This window comes from Pleurodeles waltl, chromosome 8 (genome assembly GCF_031143425.1).
Source record: "Pleurodeles waltl isolate 20211129_DDA chromosome 8, aPleWal1.hap1.20221129, whole genome shotgun sequence".
In the NCBI taxonomy this organism is placed as follows: domain Eukaryota; kingdom Metazoa; phylum Chordata; class Amphibia; order Caudata; family Salamandridae; genus Pleurodeles; species Pleurodeles waltl.
Window position 1 is genome coordinate 489,031,719 of NC_090447.1, and position 24,679 is coordinate 489,056,397.

Sequence of the window (24,679 nt, forward strand, 5' to 3'; positions counted from 1 at the left end):
AAGGGTTAGATTCTCGTCTGTTGGTGGCAGACTGGTTAGAACTAGTCAGTGAGCTCACCATCAGTAGGTAGGTTTTCGGGGGGGCATCTAGGGTGCCCTTTGGGTGCATGTATTAATAAATCTATCACTGGAATCAGGGAGGGTTTATTAATAAAAGATGTTTGATAACAAAAATGCCTATTTTCAGCGCAGCTATCATGTGGCTGGGGAACTCGTAATGACCAGTATCCAGAAGATGTACTCAAAATGGCTTCTCTGTTTACTATGGGTAAGGATTGGCAAAAATATAGTAGGGGCACACCTGCTCGTGCAGATATGTTCACACATGTAATGTAATGCACCCAGCCATAGGGCTGTAAGGCCTCCTGTAGGGATGACTTACAAGTATCACATGCAGTATTTAGGGGACATGGCACACAGGCTTTATACCATATCATGTTTTCACTTCTAGTGGGCACCTTGTCACGCAACCTGCAATGGCAGTCTGCATGAAGTTGGTGCTGGGTCTCTTACAGTGGCAGAAATTGTGCTGTAGCTCATCGAGCCTCTCTTCAGTACCCATGCCCTAGGTACTAGGGGTGCAATTTACTAGGGACCTAGAGATGTACTAAAGGGCCTGGCCACTTAGGGATCTAGTGAACAGGTGTCTAGTTTTTGGGAAGGAACACTGGCACTGGGGTCCTGGTTAGCAGGAACCCAGTGCACTTCAGTCAAAGTTGCATGAAAAACCAGACGAAACGTGTGTAGGAGGGGGTCCATGGTGGTTGGAGGGGGGGGCTTGGTGCGGGGCACTGCAACCAGAACCCAAATTCCTACACCATGTAGCTTCTTTGCATATGTCAGCTATTGGAATATTTCCTAGGAAAGCCATGGATGCTCCTTTCTTCCTAGTAGAGTGTGCTCTAGGAGACGGAAGTAGAGTTCTTTTGACTTTACACATTTGAAAGCACTTAACTAGCTAAACCTGCTCTGGATATAGGCTTTCCTTTAGGGGTGGGGAAAAAGCAACAAATATTTGTTTAGTTTTCCTGAAAGTTTTAGTTTTATCAACGTGAAACATAAGGGCCCTTTTAGTATCTAATGTGTGGAAAGCCCTCTCCACAACTGAATCTGGTTGTGGGGAACAAAATACAGCAACTCAATTGATTGGTTGAGTTGAAAATGAAAGACAACTTTAGAGAGGAATTTGGGGATGGTGCGGAGAACCATCCTGTCTCTATGGAGTTGGAAGAAAGGTTCTTTCAATGTTAAAGCCTGGGTCTCACTAATATGTCTAAGTGAGGTAATAGCAATTAAAAATGCCACCTTCCAACACAGGTACTGAAGACAGCATGTATGCAGGGGCTCAAAAGATGGGCCCATAAGTCGTGCAAGAACAATGTTAAGGTTCCATGAGGGTGCAGGTGGAACCCATGGTAGAATAAGTCTTTTGAGTCCCTTCATGAAGGATTTAATGACTGGTATTTTGAATAAAGAGATGTGTTGCCTATTCTGTAAATAGGCAGCCACTGCAGACAAATGTCATGTAATTGATGTGAATGCCAAGCCATATTTTTGTAAATTAAATTAGTACAGACAATGTCTCATACACTGGCTTTGAAAGGATCAATATGTTTTGAATGACGATAACAGACAAACCTATTCCATTTTACTACGTAGCATGCATGGATGGTAGGCATATGGGCTTCTTTAAGAATGGTCATACACTCAGGTATTACATTGAGGTAACCAAACTATAACCTCAGGAGTCAGATCACCAAGTTGAGAGCTTTGAGATCTGAGTATCTGATATCTCCATGGTTCTGAGCAAGAAGATTTGGCCTGTTGGGGAGCTTCTCGTGGTGAACTACAGAGAGCTGCAGTAAGGTTGTGAACCAGGGCTGACAGGCCCAAATGGGTGCCACTAATATCATTGTGAGAGATTTTTGCCTAGGCTTCTGAACCAGAAATGGAAGGAGAGGAGAAAAAGAGTAGGCAAATATCCCTGACCAGCTCATCCATAGTGCATTGCCCTTTGATAGTGGGAATCTGGAGGCGAAGTTTGAGCGTTTTGCGTTCTCTGAGGTTGCAATAAGGTCTATTGGAGGTAACCCCCATCTGTGGAAGTATGGGAGCAGGAATTAAGGGTGGAGTTCGCACTCGAGGACTTGTTGCTGCATTCTGCTGAGGTCTGCAAAATCGTTGTATGTGCCCGGAAGGTACTCCGCTAACAGGTGAATGTTGTGATGTAGAGCCCACCTCCAAATGGTCTGTGATAGAAAAGATAATTGTGTAGACCATCACAACCCCCAATCACCCCCCTTCTTTCTTTTGCAGATAGAACATGGGTATCATATTGTCCATTCGGACTAGTTAAACCATGTGAATGAGGTGAGGTAGGAATGCTTTTAACGCTATGTGACCAGCTTGAAGTTCTAGGTAGCTGATGTGGAGACACCAGTGCTTGGAATCTCAGAGACCCTGTAATGTGAGATCCTTCAAATGTGCACCCAATCCCATGAGTGATGCGTCCGTTGTGACAGTGATGTGGGGAACAGGGTTGAGAAAAAGCTGCCCTTTTAACAGGTTGTTGAAATTCCACCATTGCAGGGAGTACTGATTTTGGTGGTCTATCAACACTAGATCCTCTGACACGGAGACTGAGAGCACTGTTGAGCTAAACATTCCTGTAACGGACGCATGTGCAGTTGGGCATGGGGTACTATGGCAATGCAGGAGGCCATCATCTCAAAGATGCGCATGACTGTCATCATTGTGATTTGTTCATTTGTATGAGATTGCAGTAATAGTGTCTGAAAATTCTCGACTCTTGCAGAATTGGGATAGGCTAATCCTATTTGTGTTTTTGGAATAGCCCCGAGATATGGCTGAACCTGTACCGGGTGTAGGTGAGACTTGGTAACATTGATAGCAAACCCCAAGAGGTGGAGCAGATCTATTGTAATTTTAAGTGTGTTGAGGACACTGTTGGCGGGTGTTGGTTTTGACAAGCCAATTCCCCTGATAAGGAAATACGTGGACCTTTTCTGCATAGATGGGCTGCTATGACTGGTAGGCCCTTGGTGTATACTTGGGGTGAAGTAGTCACTCCCAAAAAAAGGACTTTGAACTGGTAATGTTTGCCACCCACCACAAACCTCAGATATTTGCGATGAGAAGGGTGTATTGGTACGTGGAAGTAGGCCTCCTTTAGGTCTAGTGTAGCCATAAAGTTGACTTGTAGAAGTGGGATCGCATCTTGTAATGTGACCATGTGCAAGCAAGTACCATAGCAGGATATACTCATTCAGTGACCAGAGAGATAGAATTGCCCATAAAGATCCATCTTTTTTGGGTATTAGGAAGTATAGAGAGTAAACCTCTGAACCCTGGTGTTGAAGAGGGACAGATTCTATTCCTCCTTTGAGAAGAAGAGCCTGAACTTCCTGTTTGAGCTATGTTTGATGTTTCAGGGAAAGCCTGAGTGCGCGGGTTGGAATGGTAGGAGGTGTAGTAGCGACCTCCAGACAATAACCATGTTGGGTAATGGCTAACACCCACTGGTCTGATATAATTGCTTGCTATGTGGGTAGAAAGTGGGCATGGACAGGTGTTTTATGATCGGGGGGGCAGGAGAGGGAAGTCACTGTTTGGTGGTGAGCATTGCTTCACACAGGGAAGCACCCTTATCTCTACCTTAAGCATTGCTGCCTCTGTAGGATCCATGGTAGTGGCCTTCGAGGAGGTATCTTGACCCTGCTGATGTTGATAGGGAGTGGAGGCATCTGAGGAGGTTGCATCTGAGCTCTGACGATAACCGGGACGGTGAAAGGAGCCCTGAGGAGCAGGTGTCTGAAGGGCCCCCATTGCTTTTACCTCATCAGTATCTCTTTTGATCTTCTCCAATGTGGCACCTAATTCAGGCCAAAAGAGATGTTCCTTGTCAAAAGGCATATTAAGTATATTCTGTTGTACTTCTGGCTTCAACACAGGAATACTTAGGCATGCATGGCGCCTAAGCAAAATACTAGTAGTAACACCCCTAGCTGCGGTGTCAGCAGTATGCAATGCACAACCTATAGATGTGTTGCAAAAAAGTTTCATCTGTGCCACAAGTTCTTGCCCATGTTTTTTATGCTCATCTGGGCAATATTGGAGGAGATTCTCTATTTCATCCCAGTTGACACGGTCGTAACGCGCCAGAAGGCCCTTAGAGTTAGCGATGTGCCAATGATTAGCAGCTTGTGCTGCAATTCTCTTCCCAGCAGCATCGATATGCTTGCTCTCCTAGCCAGGAGGTGGGGTATCCCAATTTGCTTGATAGTTGGCATGTTTGCGAGCAGTGGTAGTGACAATGGAGTGTGGTGCTAACTAGTCCCTAATGTATACAGGTTCAAATGAAGAGGGTTTGTATTTTGCCACTATATAGGCAAAGTATAATATCTCAAATTACATACTACAATTTACAAAAATGGACCATCACTTTTAGGAACACACCATAATGCAGAGTCCGACGTTCATCCAAAAACGTACTTAATCACCCATGGACAATTGATTTACACCTTTCACAAGAGATGGCAGGGGTAGGAGTTAAGGTTAAGGGAGTATGGCAGGGGTGGGAGCCAATGATGAGGTAGAACCATTCTTGTGAATTTCATGTCTCTTGTACTTTTGTTGAAGTAGCCACTAACACTCACCATCAATCTTAATTTGATCTTAACTTTAGTTTTTTCAGTTAATATATATGATGGTGGCCATTTCCGGGTGTGTCGCATAGAGCAATGACTGCTGCAACAAACTTTTTCAGTTGCTGCCAGCCAATCAAATTGTCCAGGTTTGTAGATCCTCCAAAGATAAGATCCCCAGAATGTGTATTGGACAAAGAGAAAAGATTTACTATGTTTATTTTTCAAATATAGACAACCTAATCCTCCGCAGATTAAGATCCACAAACGATTCATGGAATAAAGGACACAACTCTTCTATGACTTTTAAATATGCGACGTCCGCCCAACACCTTTCTGTATCACAACTATCTAAAAAACTATTTAACAAGTTGACATACAAGTTACTTACCTCCGGTAACAAAATATCTGGTAGAGACATATTCTAGTTGCAGATTCCTTACCTTAGAATTTCCCCCAGCTGTCAGACCGGATCCGGATATTTTTCTTCAAGCAATGTCCTTGCACGTCGGTGGGTGGCATCAGTCGACTCTGCAGGCGTAGTAGTCACCGTGAGGACATCGGGAGTAGTACATAGACACCGCCTGAGCACAGTGACATCAGTTTCTTTTAACGACTTTCCATGCCAAAGCGCAGAGCCGCTAAGAACACGGAGATTGGTGTGCCAGAGCTAAGGACCTGAAGGGGGAAATCCCTGTCCCTAGAAATCAGTTCGGAAGCGGGGAGGATGGGTGGGTCGGTAAGGAATCTGCAACTAGAATATGTCTCTACCAGATATTTTTTTTACCAAAGGTAAGAAACTTGTACATCTGATAAAGACTTCTAGTTGCAGATTCCTTACCTTAGAATAGATACCCAAGCAATGCCATCCTCGGTGGTGGGCTGCGAACCAAGATCATACTAAGAAGTCCTGCAGGACCGAACGACCAAAGTAGCCATCCCAACGGACTTGACTGTCCAGGCAGTAGCTCTTAGCAAATGTTTGCAGGGACGCCAACGTAGCTGCCTGGCAGATATCCAGGACAGGAACTCCGCGTGCTAACGCAGTGGAAGCAGCAGTTGCTGTACCCATCGAGAGATGGTACGTTTTTGCACCGCCTTCCTTTTCTTTGCACCCAAATACCCGACAAAGAGTTGATCGTCCCCCCGGAAATCTTTAGCACGATTAAGATAGAACGCCAACGCTCTTTTTGGGTCCAGACGGTGGAGTTTCTCCTCCTCATGGGAAGGGTGTGGGGGTGCGTAGAAAGTAGGCAGGGTGATGGACTGGCCTACATGAAAAGGTGTAACGACCTTTGGAAGGAAAGAAGCCTTAGTGCGCAACACCACTTTGTCAGGGTGAACAGACAAGTGTGGAGGTTTGGACGAAAGGGCCTGAAGCTCACTCACCCAGTGAGTAGAGGTGATGGCAACAAGAAAGACAGTTTTGAAGGTGATGCATGTAAGGGACAATTGTGCATTGTCTCAAAGGGAGTACACATTAAATGAGTAAGGACAAGATTGAGGTTCCACTGAGGCATGATAAATGGAGAGGGAGGAAATATATGGATGAGACCTTTTAGGAATCTACTCACAATAGGAGATTTAAAAAGTGAGGGCTGATCAGGTAACCTAAGAAAGGCCGAAATGGCAGATAAATACCCCTTAAGGGTGCCCAAAGCAGAGCCCTGCTGGGCCAAAGAAAGCATGAACAAAAGAACCTCAGATAGAGGGGCACAGAGGGAGATCAACAGATTTGTTGGTGCAAAATGCCTCAAATTTATACCAACGACAGGCGTATACTGTTTTGGAGGAGGGATGCCTGGCTGCCAAGATACCATAACAGAATTCGGGTGGAAGATCAAAAGTCGCCAGCTGTCGCAGCTCAATCTCCACGCATGAAGGCGGAGATTGGACAGGTTCGGGTGGAGAACCGTCCCCTGCTGCTGTAACAGAAGATTCGCCCGAAGAGGCAGTCTGAGTGGAGGATCGATGGCCATACTCATTAGCTCTGGATACCATACCCTCCGTGCCCAGTCCGGAGCCACCAAGATGACTTGGGCTCGGTCGTTCCTGATCTTCTTGAGAACTCTGGGCAGTAGTGGTATAGGTGGAAAGGAGTAAAGGAGGCCGGAGCTCCACTCGAGACAAAAAGCGTCTCCGATCGAGTGCTGCCTTGGAAAAGTCCAATGTGCAAAACAGCTGACATTCCGCGTTCTCTGCGGAGGCGAATAGATCTAACCAAGGCTCCCCCCACTGTTGAAAAAGACCTTGTGCCACCTTCGGATGGAGATGCCATTCTTGATCGGCTGTGCATCCACGGCTGAGTTCGTCCACTCTGGTGCTGAGAGAACCCGCCAGATGTTGAACCACCAGGGTAAATGCCCTGATGTTCCAGCCATGTCCAGAGATGTAGTGCCTCTTGACAAAGGGTCCAGGACCCTACTTTGCTCTGTTTGTTTTCAGTACCACATGGCGGTAGTACTCTCCGTGAACACCTGCACTACTTTCCCTTTGAGAGAGGGAAGAAATGCTTTCAATGCATGCCTGATCACCCGGAGCTCCAGAAGACTGATATGGAGCCCAAACTCTGCAAGAGATCAGAGGCCTCTGATCTCCGCCTCTCCCATGTGGCCGCCCAAACCCAGAAGTGACGCATTTGTCATTATAGATAGATCTGGCTGGGGAAGGGAGAGGGATCTTCCATGGACTCAATGCGGATTTGAAAGCCACCACTGCAGGTCTTTCGCAGTCCCCTCGGAGATCTGGAACATGTCGGAGAGATTCCCCTGATGCTGCGCCCACTGGAACTTCTGGTCCCATTGCAGAGCCCGCATATGCCATCTGGCATGTGTCATTAGCAGGATGCAGGAGGCTATGAGGCCCAGCAGCCTCAGAGTCAGTCTCACCGAAACCCAAGACAGAGGCTGAAAGATTGGAATCACAGCCTGAATATCTTGGACTTGCTTTTTGGGAGGATAAGCCCGAAACTGCACTGTCCAGAACAGCTCAGATGAAAGGTAGCATCTGAGAGGGAGTCAGGTGTGACTTCGGCACGTTTATATTGAACCCCAGAGTGTGCAGGAGGTTCGCCGTAGTCTGAAAGTGGGAGATGACTTTCTGGGGCGAGTCCGCCTTTAACAGCTAGTCGTCGTGGTAGGGGAAGACTGAGACCCCTAACCTGCACAATGAACTGCAACTACCGCCATCACTTTCGTGAACACCTGAGGGGCGCTGTCACGGTTTTCACTGGGATTACCATCGAAGTTGATGAGGGTTGGGGAACGACCCCGATTCCGGCAGGTTCTGCTCTGGCCGAGGTAGGGGCGACCCCTTCCGGTAGCCACGGTGCTGTTTGACAATAGCAAGCCACTACAGTCCGTGCCCTCCAGAAGGATGTCCCAGAGGAAAAACCCCAAAAGGGTAAAAAAACCTCCAACAGGAACTCCCTGAAACAGAAGGAGGACACAAGGGCGTTAGAACTGAAGATCCGAGAGTACAGGAAAACTGGAGACGAAGACAGGTCAGGAAATACTGGGTCCACAAGAGGAAACCAGCTGGAGCGTGACTACCACCAAAGGAGTGTTGCAACACAATGAGCAAGCAGCTGAATTCCCCTTATATGCCCCTAGACAGGAAGTAGGAAACAGGAAGTAGAAACACCACCATCTTGGATTGGGGAAAAGAGTATAACTTAGAATGAAGAACATGCGTCCAACAAAGAGAAACAATGCATGCTGGGAAGAGAGGAAGTGGGCAGCATGCTGGGAAAGGGAAAAGGCATGCATAAAAACACCACCATGTGCAGGTATCCGGCTTTTGCCTGTTGAGACCTGGTAAGTGGTGAAGGAGAAGGTTTCTTTAATGTCAGAATGTTAAGCGCACTAAATGCGCTATGCGCGGCAGGTTCGAGACCCAACTCGGGGTCTCATCTCCTGCCGCGTCGCCCTTGCGGCAGAAACAAAAGAAGGGGGCGCGGCGAGTGCCGCGACCCCTGGCCGGACTCGCGGCTTCCCCCGCGGCCTGCCTGCAAGCCGCGGCTTCCCCCGCGGCTTGCATGCAGGCCGCGGTGTTCACCAAATGCCGCGCCGCTGTGGGCAGGCAGGAAGGGGATGTGGAAATAAGCGTCCTGCAAGTCTAATGCTACCATCCATTCTCCTGGGTCTAAGGCAGACAGAACCTGAGCCTTGGTGAGCATTTTGAATTTATCCTTCTTGAGGAAGTAGTTGAGGTCCCGAAGGTCTAGGATAGGACGTAAGCCCTTGTCCTTTTTCTGCCCCAGAAAGTAAAGGGAATAACTATCACGACCTACTTCTGGCACAGGGACCTTGGCAAAGAGAGACGCAACTTCCTGGCAGAGAAGTGCCAAATGATCCTCCGTGAGTCGGCTGAGAGATGGAGGCGTGGCTGGTTGGGCAGATTCGAAAGGGAGGAGGTAGCCTTTTTGAACGGTCTGCAAAACCCCCTTGTCCGCAGTGATGGCTTCCCAGTGGGGCAGGTGATGGCGAATCCGGCCGCCAACAGGATGGGAGTGAGGGGACGGACTAGGAGGGTTTGGAGGCTGCAGCGGGGGCAGAGGTGGAATGGGAAGACCTCTGGTTCCCTGTCCTACGTCCACGTGGGATTCCGAATCCCCGGCCACGCAGCGGCTGAACAGCATGGGTGGCAAGGTGGATGGTTAGGGGACACGAAAGGAGCCCCTTCCGTGGCCACGAAAGGGGAGAAAAGCGGACTGTGGGGGAGAGGGGCAGCGGAAAGACCAAGGGACCGAGCCGTAGCCCGGGAATCCTTGAATCTCGCCAAGGCCGAGACCACTTTGTCTCCAAAGAGACGGGAGCCACCAAAGGGCATGTCCATGAGAGACTGTTGGACATCCCCAGAAAAACCAGAAGTACGCAACCAAGCGTGGCATCTAAAGGCCACTGTTGAAGCAACCGATCTGCCCAGAGAGTCAGTTGTGTCCAGCCCACATCGGATTGTGAACTTTGTCGCATCTCTCCCATCGTTGACAACTTGGGAGACGACAGCACGGGCCTCCTAAGGTAGCTGCGGCAGGATTTGCGCAACCGTATCCCACAGAGAGTGGGTATAGCGGCTCAAAAGGCATGCAGTGTTCACAGACTGCAGTGCAAGACAGGAGGAAGAAAACAACTTCTCAAACTGTTCCAGCCTTTTTGATTCCCTATCCAGGGTGCAAAAGGGACTGTGCCTGAAGAAGAGGAAGCCTGGATAAAAAGACTCTCAGGCGTGGGGTGTTCGGACAGGAACTTAGGGTTGTTCGGAGCGGGCCGCTGGCGGCGTGCGATAGTCCTATTCACAGGAGCTCCTGTGTTGGGTTAGGACCAAGTACCCAAAAGGAGATCAGTGAGGGCTTCATTGAAAGGTAAAAGGGGCTCAGATGTGGAAGCCCCTGGCTGTAGCACCTCCGTCAGGAGGTTGGACCTGACCTCTACAGCAGGTAGCTCAAGGCCAAGGACCTAGGCTGCCCTACTGACCACCATATCATAAGTCGCTCCCTCTGTCGTAGATATGGTAGGAAGAGACAGCATGCCAGCGTCTGGAGAAGTGTCCAGTCCACTGGCATCGCCCAATTCCTGTGCCCAGTCCAAAGATGGGTCATCCTGGTATTCATAATGGTCCAGGGACCCCTCCAATCCTTCCCTGAATTCATAGCCATAGGAAAAAGGGTCCAAATCCGACCAGGGGTGAGAAGGCCCCATTGAAGACCAAGGCGGCGTCGGCCGACGCCACTCCGACCCAGAGCAGTCGGGCATAAGGATCGGGTCGACATCGATACTGGGCATTACCGACGTCGGGAGCGTCGACAATCGACCCGGGGAAGGTCTCAGTGGTGCGTCAGGCGCTGGTGGATCCGGAGGGGACCTCGGTGGCCAGAGCCCAAGCCGCCGGCGCGGAACCGAAAGACCCCTCAAACGAACCCATATCGTATTGGAGTCGGTCTGCCCAAAGATGAGGCGCACGGATTCATAGTATTTCTTAAGGTGGGCGGGGGTCGCTCCAGCTCCCAGAAACTCGGGGAAGTGCGAAGTGGACCCAGAAGCAGGCTCCGAGGATGGAGGTCTTGAGCATCACGTCAGCCGAGAGATGGGGCGAAGTCGAAGTGCGATGAGACAGATTCGACGACGACTTCTTACCTGCACCTGAAGATTTTGAGGAAGACGACTGGTGATGGCTCCACGAATGGTCTCTAGACCTTCCTCTCGAGAGAGACCAGGACCTACGTGGAGTTAAGCACTGGGCTGCCATGAGCTTGAGGGACTGCTCCCTCAAGGCCTTCGGGTGCATGGCCTGGCACTCGGAGCACGACTTTGGGTCACGCTCAAGACACCACAGACAAACCCGATGTCGGTCCATCACCAACATCATGCATTGACAGTCCTCGCACGGCTTGAACCCGGCCTTCAGGGACATTCTCGACGCACCACAAATTCAGTAGAAAACTCATCAAAACGGTTGCAATTGGTCAAAAAGAGACCAGGGTAGCTCTCTCCTGGTCAGCGCGTGGCACGGAAAGAAAAGAACTGACGCCACTGCGCTGAGTCGGCATCTATGTACTACTCCCAGCATCATCACGGCGACTACGACGCCAATGACACCCACGGAATCGACCGACGCCACCTACCGATGCGCAAGGGTATTGCCTAAAGAAAAATCTCCGGATCCAATCTGACGCCTGTGGGAAATTCTAAGGTAAGGAATCTGCAACTAGAAGCCTCTATCAGATACTAAACTTCAAAAAGGCCCTTTTCTGAGTTAAGTTCTAATTTCTTGCCCAGTTGGTGTAAAAAAGTTAAACACTTTGCTGTAGTGGAGAACAAAAAATTCCTACAGGATCTTGAACAGGAAATGCTTCTTTTTGGTCCTACCATTCACTTTTCTTCTGAGACTTATCTGTACCTAACTAAAATGCAGAAAATTTGCCAGATGAGTACATTTCTGCTGAATTGAAAGGACATTTTAAACAGAGGAAAAGCTACATGCAAACCAGAAACAGCATTTCCTATGGAATGTGAAACTTAACCATAACTATATATTTGTAATCGCTGATTGGGTACATTATACATTTCTGCTTACAATGTCTGATAAAGTCACGGTGCAGTTTGCACACACACTTATACTTCAGTGTCAACCTGGGAAAGGTCAGAAAGAATGACCAAACATTTGAAAGATTATTTGATTTTACTTGCACAATCATGTAGCACAACTGAACAACGCAAAGCACAAGGTCCAGTCCCAATAAAGAAAACTAGTTTAAAAAATAAAACACACTTATATAGCTAACTGGCTGTCATGACTGCTAACTAAGTTAAACATTCACTGTTGACATATATGTGTGGCCTGCAGTCCAGGAATTTGAATCCTGGGTGATCCACATGCTATACTGCTATGTGATGCCAAATATACAAAGTAACGTAAAGCACTTACCTTCTCGTTTTTGTATATAAGGTTTTCAGCTTTTGCCAATCCCACAGCAAGCTGGGCCATTGTTTGGTTATGAATGCTCTCTCTCATGGATCCAGCCAAAAACGGAGCAAGCAGCTGAACTGACCATGTTTCAGGCAATTGTCTCAAAACCTCAGTTGTGTTGAACTCAGAGGCATGTTTGTTTAAAAGGTCCACACCAGCCACCTGCAGTGAGCCATCAGAGGAGCCTGAATTCAAGTAGATATGGAGCAAGAGATTGAACAGTCTCTGCCGGTAGGCGGCATCTTTATTCACAGAGTTCCACAGACAATAGTCCTCAGCAGCAGGGAAGTCTTTTAGCCGGTGGACAAGTATGTTCAGAGCTTTGTCATGTTCTTCCAGCTTACCGTATAAAATTGCACTTTCCAGATGAAGATCAGTATTCTTTATTTTATCTGTTAGAGAAAGACTATCAGATTAGTGTTCTGACAAACGCAAAAAAGAAAAAAAAAACACACACAAATTTGTAAATAGCTTTCCTAAACGTAATCTAAACACCAAAGTTTGCTTCTTATGGCTAAGTGCAATGAATAGAAAATAAAGAAGATAATGTCCATAACAGATTGTAGATTAAGGAAGAATCAGGGATTTATATTTAGTACAAAATTCATTTCAGCCTTCTATTCAGCATGACTACCTAAGATGTTAACATTTTTATTACAAAATTAACAGATCTAAATGAAGAAATCTGTAAAATAAGGTTCCTAAAAATAAGCTCTTGAAATTGCACATTAAGGCATAACCACAATCGGGAGGCATAAACCTGCCTCTACATAGAAGACTGTGGTAGTACAGTACAAGTTGCTTACCTTTGGTAATGTTCGTTGTGGTGGATAAGCTACTTAACCACAAAGTCCTCAACTTAGGAATATCCCCAGGCACCAGACTAGATTTAGAGAACTTTCTTAGCAATGATCCCAAATGCAGCTAGATCTCGGCATGTTGCTCCACAATGACTCCGTTCAGATCCGTGAGGAGCCACGTCACCCTTGCATGCTGGCATACATTGTTTTGTAACTCTTTTTCTGCTTCTTCCAGATGCAGAGCATCATACAAAACTACGGATGAAAGTGTGCCAAAACATATTTACGATGTCCAGGAGACCACTCCTCAAAACAGGGAGGTGCAAGGGGAAGAGGAATCCGCGGTTAGACATAGTATCCACCAGAGAGTTAGCAAAAGTAAGTTACTTGTTCTTTGACAGATACTTTGAACTAGAGATTCCTCGTCTTAAGAATAGATACCACTGACCACTGCAGAGCCTCACAATGGCGGAGGGTCTAGTGAATGGAATCAAAACAGAAAGTCTTGCAGGACTGAGGTGGCAATACGGCCCTCCCAACAGACCTAGCTGTTCGTGAACATGTGCACCGATTACCACTTTGCGGGCAGGTAGATGTCCTGAGCCGGCTCCCTCATAGCAACAGCTGCTAAAGCAGTCTTGGCCCCAGTGGAATGACCCCTGCATAACTTCTGGGGTTTGCTTCTAGGCAAGATCATGGCAAATTATAATGCAGAGGATTACCCATCTTGGCAAGTTCATTTTATTTTCTGTTGCTGAGACAGGAGGTCCTAATGAAGTGGTAGATGCATCAGCAGGCAAATGTTTATGCTGAGGAGCTCTGGGTACCATCTTCTCAAGGGGTAGTCTAGGGCTACTGTGGTGAACTGAACCTGATCTGTCCAGATTGTCCTTAGAACTCAAGGCATGAAAGGCAGTGGTGAAATGTGTGCAGGAGAACCATGTGCCATTGTAGACTCAATGCATTTCTTGGTGACTTTCCTGGAGAAAAGTCCAGTGCGCAGTACAATTGACACTGTAAGTTCTTGCCGTTGGTGCACAGATCTAACCAGGGAATACCCCACTGGTTGAAAACCCTCCTTGCCACCTCTGGGTCGAAAAGCCACTCGCCATTCTCCAGCCGACCTCTGCTCAGATGGCGGGCTACCAAGAAAGATGTTCTGCCGGGCTATTCACTTCCAGAGGCAACAGGCCTCCTGGCATACAACCCAGGACTATACTCCTCCCTGCTTGCTACAGTTCCACATGGAAGTTGTGTTGTATGTGGCGACCAGCACCAACCTCCCCTTGAAGAATTGAACAAACAGACTTTCAGGGGCAGACCGATCACCTGAACCTACAAAACCTTGATGTGGAGCTGGCCCTCTGCCAGAAACACAGGCCTCTGATCTCCACCTCTCCTAGGTGACCTTCTCACCCCAGCAGTGACATGTTTGTCACAACTGTGATGTCTAGGTGAGGAAGGCGAAACGGCCGGCTGCAGGTTGGAGCTTTTCAGCAATCACAGAAGATCTAGGTGGAGATCAGAGAGGTCTCCTACAAGATCTGAATGGAGTCAAATAAGCAGCCCTGATTCTGCCCCCACTGAAACCAGAGGTTGCACTGCAAGGCTCACACAAGCAATCTTGCTTCTGAAAGGAGAAGGATACACAATTCTAGAGATGCTACGAGTCCACGAAGTTGCAGAGCTGTCCTCACCAAAACTCAGGACTGAGCCCGAAACAGCGAGATTATATACTGAATCGCCTGGACTCATTGCTGAGATGGGAATGTTTTGAGGGCCACTGTGTCCAGTAAAGCCCTTATGAAAGCAGTCATCTGAATGGAGCACAGGTAGGACTTTACCTTGACAACGTGAAAACCCCAGAGGTGACAGGAGTTTGGCCATCGTCCAGAATTAGTCTGCAATGAGCCAGTCTTGAGCAGCCAGTCTTCTAATCATCGGAACATATGCATCCTCTGCTTCCAAAGGTGAGCAGTGACAACACCACTACTTTTGTGAAGACCCACGTACTGAGTTAAGGCTGAAGGGGATCACAGTATATTGGAAGCATTCCAACCCAACCATGAACAACATGTAAAACCTGTGGAACTGTAGGGCGTGTATAAGAAGATATGCATCCTGCAAGTCCATGGACACTATCCAGCCTTCTGAGTCCAGAGCAGAAGGAGCCTCTGTCTTGCAACAGAAAGACAATTAGCAGGCAGAGGTCCAGAAAAGGCCCAAGGCCTCTGTACTTCTTTGGTATGAGGAAGCGGCACAAATAGACACATTCACCTCTCCCTGAAACAGGCACATGCTCAATGACAGCCTTGGCTAGCAGAAGGTCGACTTCTTACAGCAAGATTGCAAAATATTCCTATGATATTGGGTGGGGAGCTGGTGAATGTGGCAGGGAGGAAAAGAAAGGCTGGGCCCCTTCGAATGATTTATAAAACCCATCTGTCTGAGGTGATGGCTCTCTAGTCAGGAAGGAAACATCACATCCTGAATCACACCTGCTGAGCCCTTGTGCTTTCTTGCCTGGTCCAAAGGCTATTTTATTTTTTTCTCTGAAATGGCGATCAGCCATGTGGAGCTCTGACATCATTTCAGAGAAAGGGAAAGTGTAATGAGCTGATCAGCTCCTTTCCCTTTCACTGCTTTGGTGCTTGGGGGACTATCTCAGCCACCTGAGAATTTAACCATACGGAAGAGGTTTGATGGAAAGGAGAGAATATCCCTTTTCCTGCAGTACTTTCCCTAGTAGATACCTGCTTGGGTATCGCCGCAGGAGGGTGATCCCAAAGCAGGGATCCAGTACACTTGCCAACAGGGATATTTATTAAGTTGTGGGGAGCCATTATGGGCACTTGGCCTACCCACTCAAGCAAGGTACCATTTTTATTGGGAGACCTGGAGGAACGCTGGGTGTTAGGAAATTTGTGCCAGCCTGGTGATCCCACAACTATCCCACACAAAAATGTGAGGACAAAGTGACTTTTTAGCTACATTTGAGATTTGCAGGGAATTTTAGGTAAGAAAACATTTGGGGAACCACGCAAGTCACACCTCCCTAGACGCCCCTGGGTGTATAATTTTCTAAAATGTGCTGATTTGGTCATTTTCCCTAGATACTGGCTGAGATGGGGCCCAAAATCCACAGTTACCCACATTGCAAAAACACATTGGTGGTCATTCTAACCCTGGCGGTAAAAACCGCCAGGGCGAATGACCGCGGTAGCACCGCCAACAGGCTGGCGGTGCACCGCTGGGCATTCTGACCGCGGCGGTTCAGCCGCGGCCAGAAACGGAAAGTCGGCGGTGTACCGCCGACTTTCCGCTGCCCTTGAGAATCCTCCAGGGGAGATTCTGACACCCCCTACCGCCATCCTGTTAACAGGATGGCGGTAGGGGGTGCCGTGGGGCCAATGGCATGGGCACTGCAGGGGCCCCCGTAAGAGGGCCCCAAAAAGAATTTTAGTGTCTGCCTAGCAGACACTGAAATTCGCGACGGGTGCTACTGCACCCGTCGCACTCCAGCAACTCCGCCGGCTCCATTCGGAGCCGGCTTCATCGTTGCTGGGTCTTTCCCGCTGTGCTGGCGGGCGTCCTTTTGGCGGTCGCCCACCAGCACAGCGGGAAAGCCAGAATGGCCGCCGCGGTCTTGTGACCGCGGTGCGGTCATTTGGCGGTAACCGCATGGCGGGCGGCGACCACCGCCCGCCGCGGTTAGAATCACCGCCATTGTTTTTCATAGGAAAAATATGATGTGTTTAGCGCCCTTTCCTAGTTCAGGCACTAAGCTTACTCACATAAGTGAGGTACCATTTTTATCAGTACACCTAGGGGAATGCTTGGTGGAAGAAAGTTTGGGGCTCCTTGCAGATTCCAAAACTTCCCATCACAAAAATGTGAGGAAAATGTTTTTTTTTTTTTTTTTTAAATCAAAGATTGAGGCATGCAGGTCACTCCATCCTGGATTTCCCTTGGTGTCTAGTCTTAAAATTTTTTACAGGTTTGCTAGGTTTCCCTAGACTCCACAGATAGGCACATTGCAAAAACAACAAAAAAGAAAAAACTGTCAGTTTTCAGTAGAAAAAAATGTAATGTATCCATGTTGCGTTTTGGGCTGTTTCCTCTAGGTGGCACTAGGCCAACCCACACAAGTGAGGTACCATTTTAAATCGAAAGTCTTAGGGAAATGCTGGGTGGGAGGAAGTTTGTGGCTCCCTGCAGATTCCAGAACTTTCCATCAAAGAAATATGAGGACAATGTATTCTTTTACTCAAAATTTGAGGTCTGAAAAGGCATCTGAAGGGGCGTAGTTTGGTCAGTAAAATTGGGAAACGGGGGGAGGAAGGGGTGCGAGCTTCAGATTTCCGGACAATCACACTGGTATATAATGTTAAAATACATTTTACGACTAGCAGGGCACATGAGAGGGACTTAAGAGGCAGTGGAAAGTGGATTGGGAGTACTAAGTGAGAACAACAATATTTTTCTTGAAACACCATTTTTAGGGCTTTCAAAACAGAGATGAGAGCAAGTGTGTATTTGTGTGTTTTTTTTGGTCCATCTGTACATGCAAAAGTCACAGATTAAATGTTATGTTATGTTAATAGGATTTAGAAACAGCATAGCTGCCCCAGCAAAGGGGCTCCCCAGCGCTACTCACCAGAACCAATAACCGAACCTGGAGAAGAGTAAAAAGAATAAAGGATCTCTAATAGGCAAAGAGCCAGGTTTTTACCTTTTTCCTTAAGTCTAAATGGCTCTGAGTATTCCTAAGTTCCAGGGGCAAATTGTTTCAGTGGGCTAGAGCTAATACTCGAAAAAGAGGAGCCACTGGCATTTTTCCTCTGGAGCCGCGGAATGATTGCCAGATTGAACTGAACCGAATTAAATTGTCTCTCAGGGAGATAGGGCTGCATTGAATCGAACAGAATGGGGGAACCAGAAGAATTCATGATCTTGTGTGCTGTGGTGAGAGCCTTAAATTAGATGCGTTTCTGAATAGGGAGCCAATGAAGCTTGTGAAGCAGTCCCGAAGCGGGGCAAAACTTGTGAAAGAAAGCAACAATCTGGCTGCCACGTACTGGATCGACTGCAACCTTTTTAGAGCGGATTTCTTTGGTGCCGAGATACAAAATACTGAAGTAGTCCAAGTATGATAAGATGAGGGATTGAATGATCAATTGGTGAATATGACGCTGAAATATGCCAATAATGAATTAAATCATCTCAAGAGGCCAAAACAAGTGCCTCCCAGGTGTTGACAGATGATTTTGGTGGGAGAGTGGGGCCCAAACTACCCGACTACCAGGAGTCTCCCCTTGCTTGGGTATGTTTACTGAAGAGCAAGATCTCTGTTTTGCTGGAATTCAGCTTTAGACAGTTGTCTACCATCCATCCAGGTACTGATAGCATACAGCTCTGCAAAAGTAGAAATGTCAATAGATGAACTAGCAGAAAAGGAAAAGAGCAGCTGTGTATCATCAGATGGATACCCCGAAGCATCTTAACAGTTCTGGCAGAGGTCTAACATATCAACGAGGAATCCTGAGGGGCCCCATGGTGCAAGGGTCAAAGAGAGGAATCGATCGAAAGGAGGAGAGACGACCTGTAAAGAGCGGTCACTAGGGAAAGAGGTGGACCAAGCCAGGGCCTTACCCTGAATCCCAGTATCAGAGACGCTGTACCAGCACCTTATGAGGAACAGTGTTAAAGTCGGCATTCAGGTCCAAAAGAATAAGGGCACCATAGTCGCCCCCATCCACCACACTGTGTAGTGACTTAATCTTTGCCAAAAGCGCTGACCCAGAACCCATTTTGGGAAAGTCCAAGGTGTGATTAGTTTCTAAGACCTCCGTCAGGAGCTTGTTGACATATTTTTCTACCACCTTAGATAAAAACTGATGTAGAGAGATAGGACGGTAGTTGCCTGGACATGAAGGAATCCAGAGAAGGCTTTTTCAGTAGTGGAATCACTGTGGCCTGCTTCCAGGCCTGGGGAACAGTGGCCAAGCACAAGGAGAGATTGACAATCTCTAAAATCTGAGGTTGAACAACCTCTTGCAATTATAAAATAGTGTCAGGTTTGAGAGGGTCAGCGAGAGACCCAGATTTCTGACAGACAACCCACCTGTACCGACTGAGAGAACCTTTATCCAACTATTCATCACAAAATACATTTATTATCGGGGTGCAACACCCCCCAAAACACCCTTCCCCGTGCCTCCTGGGCAGGACAACCTGGTGGGAGCCACACAAGTCACCCCACCCCGGACTGGTCTAGGGTCTAGTTTTAAAAAATGTACAGGTTTGCTAGGTTTCCCTAGGTGCTGACTGAGCAAGGTCCAAAATCCAGAGCTAGACACATTGCAAAAATCGGTCAATTATCAGTGGAAATATGTGATGTGTCCATGCTTTATTTTGGTGCCTTTCCAGTCATGGGTACCAGCCCCACACCACACAAGTAAGGTACCATTTTTATCAGGAGATTTAGGGGAACAGATGTTATTATCAATTGTATTTCTCTGCGTTTGTGCTTTCCCAATGTAAGTCAGTGTGTAAGAAAAGGACATTTTGAGAAATGCCCTCCAATTCACATGCTAGCATGGGTACCCACAAATTATGAGATGTGCAAATAACCACTGCTTCTAAACTCCTAATCTTGTGCCCATTTTGGAAATACACAGGTTTCTTTGATACTTATTTTTCACTCTTTATATTTTACCATATGATTTTCTCTATATCAGGTACAGAATAAAAAAACATTGCAAGGTGCAGCTCAGTTATTGGCTCTGGGTACCTAGAGTGCTTGGAAAGCCCACAAACCCTTTATATTCCAGCAATCAGAAGGGTCTAGCAGATGTAGTGGTATATTGCTTTTGTACATTGGCCAAAGTGACAAGAAGTCACAAATGAAAGCATTTTCACAAACAACTGTTTTTTCCTACTAACTTTCAACATATTTTTATTTCAACATCCATTTTTTTCGGGAAAAGTCTGAAGGATCTACACGAATGAACCTTTCCTGAGTTCAGAATTCTCTCTAGTTTTCAGAACAGCTGGTTCACCACAAACTGAAAGAAGGTTGTAAGCACAAAAAATGGAATTGCAGTAAACTACCATAACTGTGGTATTTTTTTTATTCAAGTCTGCCTGTTCCTGAAAGCTGGGAATATGGTGATTTTAGCACTGTACAACTTTCGTTGATGCTATTTGCAGGAAAAAATTTGACACTTTCTTCTGCAGCACTTTTTTAAACCATTTTGGCATCTTCCCCCCACCCCAAAAAAAACACCACCAAAATGTAGTTAAATTTTGACTAATTTCTCGTCCCCTACAGGAGAATCCATAAACCCTTGCTACCTTTAAAATCCCCAGCAGGTTGGAAAAAAAAATTGTTAATTTGGCGAGGATAGCGTATGTGGGAAAAAAGGTATGGAGAACTAAGAGAGAACTATCCGAAAAAGTAAAAGAAAAAAGGCTTTGCATCGGGGGTTGCCTAGCAGCAAAAAGGTTAAATAAGGAATATGATACTTACTCTGCAAGCATCTAATCGTATCGTGTAGCGCCATAGATTCATGTGCTTAGCATACTCCTGCCATCTAGTGTTGGGCTTGGATGTTTGAGACTTGTTTTTCTTCGAAGAAGTCTTTCAAGTCAAGAGGTAGTGTGATTCCTCCTCTACTGCGTACTGCGCATGGGCTTTGGCTCCTTTGTTAGATTGCTTGTTGGCTCTTCGGGTGAGTTTAGGATAGGAGCAGTATAGTAAAAGGAAAAAAAAGGAGCAAGCAAGTAAAAGTACAATAAGCTGAAGTGTTTCAGTAAAGAAGAAAGTACATCAGGCGGTTGATCCCGGGGAGAAGGGTGGATGCATATGAATTTACGGTACTAAATGTTACGAATAGATGCTTACAGGGTAAATAACACATGCCATTCATAGCATGTATTTGCTGTAAATACATATGCTTCGCATTGAATGTAAAGCAGTGCTCCCCAAGAGCAGTAGCTATCTAATGGTTAACATAGAATGGTTTGAAAAAGTGTTCCTAACAGAGCATGGACCACTCTAGCGTGTTGATTAGCTAATACATCAACACAATAGTGTTTTGTCAAAATATGTGGGTTATTCCATGCAGCTGATTTACAAATATCGGCTAGTGGTATATTACCTAAGGCGCCCATAGAGGCTCCTTTCTTACAAGTGTAATGAGTTCTTGGAGTTTCGGGTAGTGCTCTTTTTGGTTTGCTTTAACATGTCTTATTGCATCTTACTATACAACGTGCTATCCCAGCTTTGGAGATAAGAGATCCTTTCTGGAGGTTTGAAAATGCAACAAAAAGTTTACTTTTAAAAAAAAAAGGTTTAGTTCTTTCAATGTAGTACAGTAATGCTCTCTAAATATCTAGTGTGTGTAGGCGTCTCTTTGCTACTAAATCTGGTTGTTGAAAGAATACTGGTAGGCGTACTTTCTGATTGACATGGAAAGAAGAGACTACTTTAGGAACAAATTTGGATTAATACTAAGTACCCTTTTATTTGGGTAGATTTGGAAGAAAGGCTATTCTAAAATGAGCGCTTGAAGTTCACTTATTCGTCTGAGAGATTTGAGAGTGACTAAAAAGGCTACCTTCTATGTAAGGAACTATAATTCACATGTGTAGTGGTTCAAAAGGCGGTCCAATGAGCCTGTTATAAACAATAGTGAGGATCCAGATTGGTGCTGCTGGGATAAAGCGTGGAGTAACTTTTCAGTACTTCCATAAAGGCTTTGATGGCTGGAATTTTAAAGAGTGATATATGTTGTCTGTTTTGCATATAAGTAGCTAGAGCTGCCAAGTGCAATCTAACAGAGGTGTATGCAAGGCCAGCTTATTGTAAATTGTAAAGAATAACCAATGAGGTCTTTCACCGTAGGTGAGAGTGATTGGATTTGCTTATGTAAACAGTAATGTGAAAATCTTTTCTATTTGGCTGTGTAACAGGTTCGCACAGTTGGTCTGTATGCCTTTTTTAAAATTTCCATGCATTCCTGTGGGAGATTAAGATGTCCAAATTATAGGACCTCTGCAGGCAAATCGGAACATGGACCTAATTGGGATTTGGGTGTAGTACTTTGCCTTGCTCCGGAGTTAGAAGATTTGGCCATAGAGGTAGTGTCTTGTGTAGCCCTAATGAATTGTTGGAGGGTTATGAACTGTGGCTGATGCACCCATGCTGGGACTATCAGGATTAGTGTGAGGGACGATTGTGTTAGTTTTTGTACTATGCAGGAAATTAGTGGGAGAGGGGGAAAAGTGTAAGCAAATTTCCCTGACCAGATGATCTCTAGGGCATTGCTTTTGGATTGTGGCTGAGCAAACCTGGAGACGAAGCTTTGGCATTTTGCTTTCTGCTGCTTTGCAAAGAGGTCTATCTACGAGGTTCCCCAACGTTGGAAGTATGAGTGGAGGAAGGTTGTATGGATCTCCCACTTCTGAACTTGTTGGTGCATTCTGCTGAGTATATTTGCAAAGTTGTTGTCCACGCCGGTATGCATTCTGCTAAGAGGTGGATTTTGTGATGTATGGCTCACTGCCATATTTGTTCCGCTATTTGTAATAGTTGTGGGAGTGTGTGCCCCCTTATTTTTTAATATAATACATTGCAATCATGTTGTCCGTGCAAATGAGAACTACCATGTTTTAAAGGGTTTGCTGAAAAGCATTCAGAGCTATTTAGACGGACAGAAGCTATAGATGACTGATGCAAAAGTGTTTCCGAGTTGACGTCCAGAAGCTGTCGACTGTGAGGCTGTGCATATGTGCCGCCAACCCTGCAGTGATGCATCCGTCATAATGGTGATTTGCAGAATTGGGGCTCTGAAGAGCAGACACTGCAACAGATTGTTTTTCCACCACTTCAGAGAGAGATGGGTCATAGGACCATCCTCTAAGTCCTGTAAATGCCCCACCACTTGAGACCATTGTACTTGAACGGTGCGTTGGAGGGGGTGCATATGTCTATGTGTGTGTGGCACTATGGAGATGCACAATACTATCATGCCGAGAAGACTCATGACTGTTTTGACTCTGAACGGAGAACGTGGATAGAAAAGAGGCAGTGCCAACTGAAACTTTTGTATTCTTTCTGGACTGGGATAGGCTTTGGTTGTCACCGAGTTTAATGTTTGCCCTAGGAACGGTTGCACTTGGAGGGGTTGTAGGTGCGATTTTGTTGTACTGAGGGTGAAGCCTAATCTGTGTAGAAGAGCGACTACTGTCCGAGTGTCTTATAAGCACTAGTGGTGATTGGTAGTCTTGATTAGCCAGACGTCGAGATATGGGAAGAATGTATGTTGGCACCAATGGTTTCCTCGCTGCCGACAGGATCTTGGATGTTGATGGCATCTTCTATGACTGAGATTGTTTCAGTAGCAGAGAGTGTGCTTTTGGAGAAGAGGCTGGATTTTTCACCTCCAAGGTCTTATGTTGGTACTACTACTGTGATTCATTTTGTGAATATTCTTAGGGCAGTAGTTGCTCCGAATGGCAATACCTTGAATTGGCGGTGCTGACCGTTTATTTGAAAAATGAGGTAGCAGTGGTGGGCTGGGTGTATTGGAATATGGAAGCCGGCGTCTCTTAGGTCTATAGCAGTCATCAAATCTCCTTGCTGTAGCAATGGTATTACCTCTTGTACTGTCACCATATGAAAATGTTCTGACAGAATGTATCTGTTGAGTAGCCTGAAGTCTAGAATAGGCCTTAAGCTTTCATCTTTTTTGGAATGAGGACGTATAAGGAGTACACCCCGTGTCCCTGCTGTTGTGGTGGGACAGGTTCTATAGCCCCTTTTTGAAGAAGTACTTGGACTTCTTCTTGTAGGAGTGCAAGCTGTTGTGGTGACATATGTTGTGTTCTGGTGGCATTGTGAGTGGTGAAGTCAGGAGTTTGAGGCAGTACCCGTCCTTTGTGTTAGAAAAGACCCATTGGTCAGTTGTAATGTGTGCCCATTGATTGTAACAGTGTTTTAGCTGTCCCCTTCCGGTGTGTGATGTTGAGGAGAGGAGGCTTAGCAAGTCACTTTTTATTGGGAGTGGTGGTCTTGGAGGCAGCTCCCAGACTTCTGCTCCTGTTATTTCTGTACTGTGACTTTTAGCACGTTCCTCTGTTGTACAGGGACAGGTTGGACACCCTGTCTGCTTTTAAACGGTGCCTGTATCTGTAGAGGTGCCTGGTGTTGATGCACCTCTATATTGCCCCCTCCGAATGGAACTCTCGTGTTAGGAAGTCTGTCAGGCACCGATAGCTTTGGCAGTGTCACTGTCTTATTAAATTTTTTCCAATATCTTGTCCCCCTGTGGCCTAAACAAATGTTCGCCATCAAAACGTAGATTGAGTAAGTGTTGCTGGACGTCAGATTTTAAGCTACAGACTCAATGTGTGGCTTCTAATGATGATGGTAGTGTTGACTTCCCGTGCACCTGTATCTGCGAAGTCTAAAGCGCAATGTACAGTAGTGCCGGAAATTATTTTCCCTTCCTCCAATAATTGCACTCCTCGTTGTTGGTACTGATTGGGAAGATGCTGAAGAAGCTCCTGTAAAATGTCCCATTGGGCTCTATTAAACCTGGAAAGTAAGCCTACTGAATTGCTGATTGGCTGCCTGTGCTGCAACACTTCCCTGTTACATCGTTTTTTACTCTCCTTAACAGTTGGTGGAGCATCCACCATGCCTTGGAAATTACATCTCTTCCTGGCAGTGTTAACCACCAA

General features: G+C 46.4%; 1 protein-coding gene across 1 annotated transcript in view; it reads right to left on the minus strand.

The window, feature by feature from the left end:
• The window catches only part of TGFBRAP1 (transforming growth factor beta receptor associated protein 1), a 221,629-nt gene that overhangs the window by 52,028 nt on the left and 144,922 nt on the right, over window positions 1-24,679 (minus strand). Inside the window, exon 10 of the mRNA XM_069204446.1 lies at window positions 12,090-12,523. Within this exon, the coding sequence (XP_069060547.1) occupies window positions 12,090-12,523 (434 nt within the window). The remainder of the gene's footprint in view (window positions 1-12,089; window positions 12,524-24,679) is intronic.